Raw genomic sequence first — 11,624 nt, 5'->3', positions numbered from 1 at the left:
TTGTTTTGATTTAAAAATTGAAAAGAGATAATGACCTGTGTTTATGGTCGCCACAAGCATTGTCCATGAGAGCAATAGATAAGGCTACTTGTAATACCTATATTTTGTGTATATTTTTAGTAAAAAATATATGTATTTTACACTCGCAAAATACAATAATTTTTTTTTTTTGCCTTCATTAAACTGTAAGAGCATCGACCACAAGTTTCTGCAAAGAGTATAGAAGTAGGCTACTTCTATACTCTTTGACGGCCCTAACTAACTAAAGTCTATGTATTATTTTGTCACACGTTGAAAGTTGAGTCCAAAAATCATTCAGTTAAACTGACATTCTCTCACCGACGGCGGCGTCGTTGTTCTATTACATATTTTTCTGATTCCGACTGATCTAAACTCCCGTTGCTCGTGTCTCCCGCGATCCCCATTTAGCGTACAAGCAAGATGAATCCAGAAAATGAGTTTCTCTTAAGTGTTTTGCCATAGAAAACCATTATAAAGAAAACGCCTAACCATTTAGCGCTTTGAGTCAGTCTGTCTGTCAATAAGGAATAAAATATTATATAAATAATGACATAAATAGCAAATAAATATGAAATGTCTAAGGGTCATTCCACGAAATCAGTGCCTTTTCAACTTTGAAAAATTAAAATAAGTTTAAACAATTTTTTTTTTAAATATCCATTAAATGAAGACAGCATAAAATAACAAGAAATCGTATTGTGCCATCTCAGGCTATGCAATTTTTTATTTTATGACTATTTATCTACCTTATGTTTTGATATTTTTGTCATGCCTGTTACAGACACATGCGTTACTATACTATAGTTTTAATTAGAAATATGTTATAGTTTTCATATGAGCAGTATTTTAGTCCCTCTTTTCACTGGAATTGTTTCAAAATTTTGATTTATTTTTTCAATCTTATATTTGTCATTCAGATGACCAAGAACATACAAATTTTGGAGGGTGATCACATGTCAATTAAGAAAAATATATATTTTTACAAGAGAGATATTAAAAGAAGGGCTTTGTCAAAAATACAATATAGATAGGGTTACAATGGAAAAACTTGGAAGGCCATTTCAAATATAATTTTTATATTTTTTATGAAATTAATGACAGTAACAGGATTGACATCATAGTAACAGGACTGACCAGAGTAACAGGGATGACAGGACACACATTCTTCAGCGTACACTGCACATATTTGTTTACATAATTTTGTAAAGTTTTACCTTTATTAATTGTATTACTTGACATAGTTGTATTAGCGAAGCACATTACATTTCTAAGAGATCTAAAGATTTAAGGGTATTGTAATTAGAGTAATGCGTCTATCTGTTTGTCTGTGTGAGTATGTCCCCTCACAGAACTTAAAATATACTGATCTGGTTCAATTATTAGGCAAGGAAGATAATCAGATCTTGGTCTTTCTATGATCATCTGAAAACAAATACTAACATTTGGTTTCACGTTCTTGAACATTACAAGATTGGGGCGAGGGTCTGCAGTCACCTTACTGCTATTGTTTGTAATCGCACTTACATGGATGAATTGACAATGAGTTATGGAAAAAAATTGTTTTATTGAGACTAATCATCTTTTCCTGGTCATTAACATGTTAAAACCAACTGGAAGTATTAAAACCAAACAACAACAACAACCAACACATAAAAGGAGCCAACATTTTACCAAAAGGCAATAAGGTAAAAAAAAACTGGTAGCTTATGTTAAGCATAACATTTTTGTAGCTGTTAAAAGAGAATGAGAACAGCCATGCAAACTTCATGTTTTCACATTGAAGGAGGGAACGAATTTCAAAACTTACACAGATAAACTTTAAAAACAGTGTGGCTAAGGTGACACCTAATCTATGTCATCCCTGTTACCCCACATGTCAAAACCTGTTACTATAGCCTACAAAAGTAACAGGCCAGACAGTAACAGGTTTGACAAATTCAAGCTAATTTGCGAATTGCTAGCTATTAGGGCAAGGCCACAAAAACACGTTGTACACTTTGAAAGGATATTACTTGTAGATATTGATTACATTTAGTTAAATAAATAATTGTTTAAATTTATACTTTAAAAATCAGTAACAGTTTTGACATTGCATGATGTCCCCACCTCAGTTATACCTAATAAACCATCAAAATAGAGCATTATAGAAGAGAGAGAGAAACTTACTAGTGTTTTAACTGTTGGAATAATGATTGAGAGATGATGTAACTTCCTGGAAGTGATGTCACAGGAATGCACCATTATTTTACAAGGGGTTTTTGGTGAGGGTAACAGGCATGACATGAAATCAGGGGACACCAATAAAATGGTTTATATTTTATTAAAAATAATGTATATTTATGCCAAAACAATGCTTATCAGTGACACTATACTTAGAACAATATGAAAATGTGATTTTTGTAGAATTTTGCCTTCAATTTGCAAATTAAAAGTCCTGCTGAAAAAGAACAATCACAGGGAGGGACAGGCCAAAAACCGTACCCTTATCAGCATAAATGCAATTTTAATTATTTAAAATAATATATAAATGACTTTAATTTAATGTAATATTGAGGAAATAATACATAGTACTATTATGTTTTTAAATCACAAATTTATTTTTTGTTATAGTAATTCTACGTCTGATTATTTCTCAGGGACACAAAAGGCACCAATTTCGTGGAATGACCCCTAAATCAAATACTAAAAAAGAACACCTGATAACATGAAAATGACTTTAAACGTTGAATATATTAAATGTTGAATGTCAAAATAACTGTCTGATGTTGAATTACAAAATAAAAGGCCCCCAAAAACTCAATTATTTACCTTTTTTATCACGACGCGTCATCAGACCGGAAGTCGCCATATTGGAGGCACTCCGCATCACAACAACTTCTTATACTGTCTATGATCACAACAAAGCACAGGCACTGAAGTATATCCCGAACGTCGTCAAGGAAAGGGTTAATTACTGCCGTGTTTCAGGTTGTACCAATAGGACAGATCGAGAAAAACATTTGAAATATTATCGACTTCCAAAAGCTATTAAAAACCAGGGAGAGGAATGCCAGAGGTTATCAGAGGAAAGGAGGCGCTTGTGGTTGGCAAAGCTCAACAAGATCTACGAGGGAAAAATCTGGACAGCATCCGAATTTGTTCGGCACATTTCTTGTCAGGTATTGTGAAATGTTGATTGCAGCGGCTCATACTATTTTTAATAGTAAATAGTAAAAACAATTATTGCTTTTATTGTTTTTACTGTGTGCTTATTTTACTGTAAAGCACTTTGGGAGGACGCTGGCTATTTTAAATTTGCTATATAAATAAAGCTGACATTGACATAATATTATTCATATCAAGCTACTGCATGTGGCATTAATGACTCAATATGTTATTCTTATCGTTCTTAAAATGTAGAGCTAAAATGTGCTGTATTTCTCATTATATTCCAGGTAAAAAGTCTGACCTTTACCAAAAGGATGACCCAGATTGTGTGCCATCTGTTGGACTGACAGGTCAGCAAGGAGGCTCACCTCAGTCAACCAAAGAAACAGGGAACTCACGCCACAAGCGTGGCATGAACCGAACCCAGCAGAGGCTGAGGCTGAGGCTGATGATGACCCCACCACAAGTGATTATGTCAGCCATACATTTTGCTGCACAGGGACTCAAGCCGAATTGACTGGTGATGCCATTGAGGCTATGACCACTAAACTTCAAAGTCTTAGAACTGAAAACATTCAGTTAAGCTCTGCGTTGCACATGTGTCCACTTCCTATGACCAAAGTGCCTTTGTTGATAAGGATGAAAAGGTTTGATTTTTCACTGGCCTACCTACATACCAGATAATAGGGCTGCACAACGATATTGCGAGCCATCAATCCAGGCTAAAGTCAATAATTACCATTCCATGATATTAATAATTTCACTAATAAGCAAACTTCATTACAAGTGACAAAAAGGCCACTTAATATTTTATTCCAAAATTAGAATTCCAAAATCTCTCTCTCTCTCTCTCTCTCTCTCTCCCTCTCTCTCCCTCTCTCTCCCTCTCTCTCTCCCTCCCTCTCTCTCTCTCTCTCTCTCTCCCTCCCTCTCTCTCTCCTCTCTCTCTCTCCCTCTCTCACCCTCTCTCTCTCCCTCTCTCTCACCCTCTCTCTCTCCCTCTCTCTCCCTCCCTCTCTCTCTCTCTCTCTCTCTCTCTCTCTCTCCCTCTCTCTCCCTCTCTCTCCCTCTCTCAATTTCAATTTTCAATTTCAATTCAATTTCATGTTGCTTTATTGGCATGACAAAAAAAAATGCATCTGTGTTGCCAAAGCATAAGAACAATAAACAACAACAAGTAGTTAATACATCTGATATAGTAATACAAGTAAACAGGATAATTATGATATAAAAGCAGATACTAAACACATTCTGTGCATGTCCCTCAAAGGGTACATTGAAACAATAATATATATATATATATATATATAATATAAACAAAAAAAAGAGAATACAGTCAAACAAGTCTCTCTCTCTCTCTCTCTCTCCCCCTCTCTCTCTCTCTCTCTCTCTCTCTCTCGGTGCTGATGCAGTGACGCGTCCATGTAGAGTTAAATAAAAATTGCTGATAACTTCTGGATTTGAAAAAAAAAAAAATAGTGAGTATGTGTTTCTGTTACAGCCGTGGATCGGTTAACCTACAAACTGCAAACGCAGTATATGTGAAAGCACTATAGCGCGTGCTGCTCCTGCAAGGAGATTGGATAATGAAACACTGATTAAAATTAAGATACAATTAATACAGAACGAAATTCGCTTTAACGAAAGGCTTTGTGCTTTCTGTCTGAGGTCTCTGTGAAAGTTTTAAAGCAGTCTGTGCCACTTTCAGAACGGTCGCATTTATTTCCTCATAAATGCGAACACGAAAAATAAAAGACTTTTTAAAAAAGACAACCATCCACAACTTAATAACACTCCAGAAAAGTACCTCTTTTTGGTCAACATCCTCCTTTTTGTAGACGAAATAGTCCCAAATAGCTGATTTTGACTGGTGTTTACTGTGTGCTAGCGTTCTCTTATGCTGCGTTCCAGGCAGGTTTTTGAGCACGTAAATCACGACTTCAAACCACGACTCACGACTTCGTAGCGTTCCAGGCCAGTCACGCCAAACTACCTGAGCGCAAGGAATTGTGGTAGCTAGATGTAAACAAACCAGCATGGCGGACCTTACGGGGCTTATGCCCATTTGTAATAATTTCTGTCGCCAAATGTGCTTACTCCTTGTTTATTTGAGGGAAACGGAGGAGGAAAAACGGCGCATAAGGCAAGATAAGTTATACCTTTTATTTAACTTTATTTGTATATTTGGAAATGTATTTGGTATTAATTTTTCCTTGCACTTAATGGACTGAAAACTAGTTAACGCTAGAATAGCTGCTGATAATGCATAACATTTGCGGATAAATAACGTTAGAGCAATACCTTATTTTAATAAACGATTTGGCCCTTCTCTTACGTTAGAGAAACCTTACATCTGAAGGCACCTGACCACCAGTTTATGAGCATGACCCAGCAATGTGAATGTGAGAACTAGAAGTTTTTTCTGCTTCAACTGTTCTCTCTGTCAGTCTCTCTCTCACACACACACACACACACACACACACACACACACACACACACACACACAATCACTCACCAATATCCTACACACAGATCAGTGAAGACCAATAATTCAATATCCTACAGTGAAATGTCATGAATGGCCTAGCTCCTGAAGGATAATCCCATTATTAAGATTTTGTTATTCATTCATTAAGCCTGTTTTAACTTAATTTTAACTTAATTTTCAGAAATGCTATTGCTCAATTTTTCCTGACACAGACAACGATTTTGAAGACTGGCACAGAATGGGAGCTTCTGTTCCATATGGATGAGCAGACATTTTACCGCCATCTCCGGATCACCCATTCGCAGTTTGTCTACCTCACTGAGGTGCTGAGACAGCATGGTCTGAAAGGGGATTAGGCACCTTAACACCTGATTCCTCTCAAGCAAAAGGTAGGCCTATGCCCTGATTAAAGACTGGTTGTTTGAAAATGCTGCCGTTTTCATAGCCTTACCACAATTAAATACATCATATACATTTCTCCCTTTGTGATAATTTGTTGAGTGTCTAGGATAAATTCTCTGTTTACAGGTTGCACTCTTTCTCTGGTACATGGCAAACCAGAATAGCTTTCGAGAAATCTCAGACAAGTTCAATTTGTCCCAATCATCTGCACACAGGTAGAAAGTTTAGGTGTTTTCATTGCTGCTAGAAAACCGATTAACAGACTGATGCTAGAATTGAAGAATAAACAGTTTGAAATATCCTGATTGATAATGAATTGTGTTATGCTCATAAAAACTCATATTTTCAGTGCTATTCTAATCTGTTGTATCCTATTTTACAGATGTGTGGTTGAAGTGCTGAGAACCTTTTGCACTATGGTTCCAACTTTTGTCAGCTGGTTCACCGAGTGTGAAAAGATGTTAACCTCTGCTGCCTTCAGGGCGATGTGTGGCATTGACTGCATCATAGGTACATTATGATAGCTTTTACTCATCCCCAGGGGATAGGGACATTTTAAGTTTTCACAACTGCAAGGTATACACAGCAGACATGGCATTGTACAGGGTAACAAAACTACAAACATATCATTACAGTGCACACTGTTACAGATATGCTCAGACACACTATAGGGCACACATAGCAGCACTCGAAGAGGGTGGTGCAAATGTGCATCAAAATCATAACTTCTACCGTGTTCATCAACTCGCACTGCCCCTTCCAAATTAATACAGATATTTAAGATTTAAAAACTGAGAGCATTAATATACAGAGCATACTCAGAGCATTAATATTCACTGTATTATAGGATCAGTCAATAAAAAATTACCACTAGTCAAATTGTATATCTGTCATAAACTGTGCATTGTTATTGTGTATTGCAGGTGCCATAGATGGATGCCACATAAAAATACAGCGGCCACCTGTCAGAGGAGGGGACTACCTGAATAGAAAAGGCTACTATTCTGTAGTCCTCCAGGGTATTGTGGATGGAAAAGGGAGGTTTCGGGACATCTTTGTAGGAGCACCAGGTAATTGTATATTGAATCCTGTAACTGTCATGCACCAATATACCACAAGCACATTCCTTCGAGGCATAGCATACACAGCAATAAACCACTTCTGATATTCAGGCAGGGTACATGACTCCAGGATCCTCAGGAAATCCACCTTCTTCGCGAGATGGGCAGAAAAAATGGGCAGGTGAGTATTTTGTAGCGTCTTGGAGAAGACTGATGCTATGTGTATACAAGTATGTAATTTTCAGTACCCTCTGTATAGGCTGGATGAGAACATTTAGCTTAAAACCCACAATTGCATTGGTCTGTCCTCCTCCTCTTCTACCAATGTCAGTCTTCTAGAATAAACAAATTATTTTGTTATACAAGTATGTAATTTGCACTACCCCCTGTATAGGCTCTGTGCACAGCTGCAGTCTTGACAGAAATGTCCTAATTACTCCTGAAATTGGTGTATCAGTTTGCCCACCTTTCTATCAAAACTGCTCACAATACAGCCAGAAGCCCACTTTCTTCAAATGTTCAAGCTGCTCTAAAAAATATGCCTTTCCACCCTGGGAATCTGACTTCTTATCTTAAGGTACATGCTACTCGGCGACAGCGCCTACATTAGTCGCGAATACCCGTTTATTATCACACCAAAGCGGGACAATGGTGCCCTGACCACCCAGGACAGCAGAGGAACACACAGATCTGCAGAGGACGTGTTGTGGTGGAACAAGCTTTTGGCAGGCTCAAATGCAAGTGGAGGAGAATGAGAGATCTGCAAAACACCAGGCTGGATGTGGTGATCGTGCTGATCATGTCAGCCTGCATGCTCCACAACCTCTGCACCGGACCTACAGACATGTGCAAAGACCATCCCACTGGGTGCCCTCGTCATGAGGATGAGAACATTTAAAGAGTTAATTTACAAAAACAGATCTACTTTTTTGCAAGTTGTCTTTTGATGCACATTCAAGGCAATTGTTCTTAGAATTAAATATTTATTTGTTGTACCAGGTTGACAACTTCAGTTGCTTTATTTCACTATTTTGTTCTTAAAGATGTGTTTTTGTACTTGATGTTATTTACATTTCTCAAATTTTACCCACTGAATACAGTGTATACAGTGTTGCAGTAGTGTGTCTCTGTTAATTTTTCTGGCAGCAATGGATTAAAGAGTAATCACTGTACTAGCAGCGATGTTGTAATGTCTACTTGACCATCACATGGATGATGCTTGGGGCTGTTAAGGCACATGGACATATAGGTATTATTATGGGGCATTGTGCATTTATCAAACAGCAAAATAGACAATAACTGCAAATATATGAAGACAAAACTATATTTATTAATGACAACAATTTAAAATGTTTAAAACACAAGTGGAAAAATGCTCCAAAAATATAATCGAATGAACAGAATACATTAACACTACACCTTGACACCTTTGTAGCCATCGACAAGGGTCTGCCATTTGCGGGCCACTTTGGCTGGAGAGAAAACCAGGCCAAATTTGGCAGTCAGCCTACTGGCCATTTCCTCCCACAACTTTTTTTTCGCCCCCTTTCCCCTCTTGATTCTGGTGTTGAGCTCCTGCAGGCTCTGAGGGAGCTCATTGCCATCAGACTCCAGGTTTTCCCTGTGAGAGGAAAATCATTGAAACAATGAGAATGTCTGACTCGATTAAATAATTTTTTATCATTTAGTTAATTAGTTCAGCCACCAAAAAATTAACACTATGCCTTTCAGATGGAAACTTCTCTTACATTATGGATGCATGTTTATATATATATATATATATATATATATATATATATATATATATATATATATATAGTTCTATAGTTCCTGTCATACCACAGCATGAGACTGTCTTTTTCCAGAAAAGTAAATGCATGATTTGTTCTTATGAAAACTGACTAACAGGTCTATATCTTTCAGTTGATTATGATGCAGTGGAATCCTCTTATAGTGAGCACATCCATACAGGTGAAATTGATCACTAGTATAAATGGTTAGATAAGCAGAATTCAAGCATGTGTATAGAAATGATTCTGACATAAGATCACTACACATGGATGATCACAACAAGCTGGTTCCACTGCATGAACTTATCTTATCTATTACGTGCCTCATCAGCTCGATGAGAAACCGGGTGCTCTCCACAGTGAATACGGTCTCCTGCCCTGACTGTGATAGACTGCTGGGGCCTGGGTCTGACTGGGATCCAGTACTGCTGGGGCCTGGGTCTGACTGTGATAGACTGCTGGGGCCTGGGTCTGACTGGGATCCAGTACTGCTGGGGCCTGGGTCTGACTGGGATCCAGTACTGCTGGGGCCTGGGTCTGACTGGGATCCAGTACTGCTGGGGCCTGACTGGGACTCGCCTGACTCTCCCTCCACACACAAGCTTTGTGACTCCAAAAATGGCTGGCTGCCATTGTTCGCTCCTTAATCAAGAATGAAATGTATTTGTCTATGTCAAGAACAGCATGCAATTGGATATAACGGCACAGCTTTTAACTATAACTGGCAACAATATGCTGACAATACAATACAATGGGATCCTCTTATAGCGATTATGTCCACCCGATTTTGTGCCTTTTTAATATAAATGGATGACTACTATAGCCAAATTTAAGTAAGTATATAGGAATGATTCTTTCCCAAGCTTTTGGATCACTATAAACAGAGGATCACTTTTAATTGTGAACACTTTAAGCAGTTACCATTGTGATTTCAAGTCCTTGACAAAACATACCAGGTGGAAGTTGTAGAAATACCCTTACAGTATGGCCTTCATCCAAAAAGTATAACCCCTGGGGGGACTGGTATAGGGGAGTCAACAGGGGTTGGGTTCTGTCCACATCGAGAAATCCCCGCATCTCCTCATCTAGATATACTGTGTTCGAATGGAAGCTGTTTTCAGTACAGCAGATGTACATGGATTGTACTTTTGATGATAAAAGCATGAGATCAAGCTAGCTAAACATTGTATGCCAATTTCGCTATGCTGAGAAATTGTACGTTACATATATATATATTTTTTCATAAGCATGATCAATGCTGTCAAGTTCAGGTTTACGTCACCTTAACATTTCCATGCGGCAATACACTTTCACGACATACTTATTGTTTCAGACACATAACATTGTAATACATAATCGTATGTGTATTATTATCATTATTATTATATTATTATTATTAATTTGACTGCAACGTTATATTGTCCTAAAGTATATTCTCACCGTTTACCGCCTGCAGAAACACTGCATCCGTAGGGGCTGCCATTGTTGTTTTGGTTTCGCGGGCTATGTGACGTCAGAGCTCGTAACTGGGAGTACATCGATCTAGTACGAGTTCACGGGTGGGAAGTCACGGGTTTGACTGCCGTTCCAGTGCACTTTCACGGGTATAAGGTTGGAAAAACACGGGTTACAGGTTGCCTGGAACGCGGCATTAGTCCTCCCTGTGAGGATGTCACTTGATAAGTTTAAGCAGTTGATGCTGACATTGATGCGTCTTAGTTTCCACGACCTTCCTGTCATATGCATTCAACGTGTCAATAGCCACTGCTTCAAGGATAGTCACTGATGTCATGTTTATTCGCATGAAGCCACTTATCATATGGCCAGAAAGAGATCAATTGCAAAAAACCATGCCAATGCAATTCAGGAAACATTTTGGGAAAAAATGGGTTTTTATAGAAAGTCCGTCTAACCTTATACCCAGAGCAGAAACATGGTCTTCCTACAAGCACCATAACACAGTTAAATTCTTGATTGGTATTACACCCCAGGGCACAGTCTCCTACATTTCTAATGCATGGGGAGGAAGAGCAAGTGACAAATACACAACTGAAAACTGTGTTTTTTTGGACAACATACTTCCTGGTGATCTAGTTCTTGCTGACCGTGGCTTTAATATTCAGGCCACTTTAGGCTGTAGAATGGCTTGTGTACAAATTCCAGCCTTCACTCGTGGAAAGTCATAGTTAGCTCCTGTTGACTTAGAAACCACAAGGAAAATTGCCCACGTCAGGATTCATGTAGAGCGTGTGATTGGTTGTGTGCGCCAGAAATATACTATTTTGGGTGGAATATTGCCAATTGATTTCTTGATGTGCAACGATAGTGATGGGTGTTGTACCATAGATAAGATTGGACTTGTCTGTTGTGCTCTGGTGAACTTTTGTCCATCAGTAGTTGATTTTGACTAAAGTATATTTTTATATGCACTTTGCCAACAAAAATATATATTAATCTATGTCTGAACTTGTCTATATAGCCTAAAATGATCTATAAATGATTGTTAATTTACAGTCATTGTCATTGTTTTGTTCTGGACGACAACACACAGCATATCACTATCATCAGAACACAGATTTATTAAAGGAAAAGCACACTTTTATCAGAACACTTATCAACTTTACACTACTATAAATTACACATTATAATATAGTGCAATACACTAACTGTAAACACAATTTTGTATGTAACTTGAGTATAACTTTTTTTTCTCAG

The 11,624-nt window shown here is 37.9% G+C and overlaps 1 protein-coding gene across 2 annotated transcripts; it reads left to right on the top strand.

Moving 5' to 3' along the window:
- Positions 1 to 5,654: 5,654 nt before the first annotated feature.
- LOC311096046 (putative nuclease HARBI1) lies at positions 5,655 to 8,114 on the top strand. Of its 2 annotated transcripts, XM_084134975.1 has the most exons (6): positions 5,655 to 6,045; positions 6,185 to 6,273; positions 6,441 to 6,568; positions 6,982 to 7,128; positions 7,231 to 7,300; positions 7,697 to 8,114. In XM_084134975.1, the coding sequence occupies exons 2-6, from the start codon at positions 6,206 to 6,208 to the stop codon at positions 7,872 to 7,874; spliced, it is 591 nt and encodes a 196-aa protein (XP_083991101.1). In that variant the 5' UTR covers positions 5,655 to 6,045; positions 6,185 to 6,205; the 3' UTR covers positions 7,875 to 8,114. The 2 variants fall into 2 exon arrangements, with proteins under 2 accessions (XP_083991101.1, XP_083991100.1); XM_084134974.1 differs by having other exon boundaries at positions 6,033 to 6,568.
- The last annotated feature ends 3,510 nt before the right edge of the window (positions 8,115 to 11,624 follow it).

This window comes from Abramis brama, assembly GCF_963993115.1.
Source record: "Abramis brama genome assembly, chromosome: 1".
NCBI lineage: Eukaryota > Metazoa > Chordata > Actinopteri > Cypriniformes > Leuciscidae > Abramis > Abramis brama.
The sequence above is the reverse complement of the archived record's forward strand: the minus strand, read 5'-3'. Positions and strand labels throughout refer to the sequence as shown.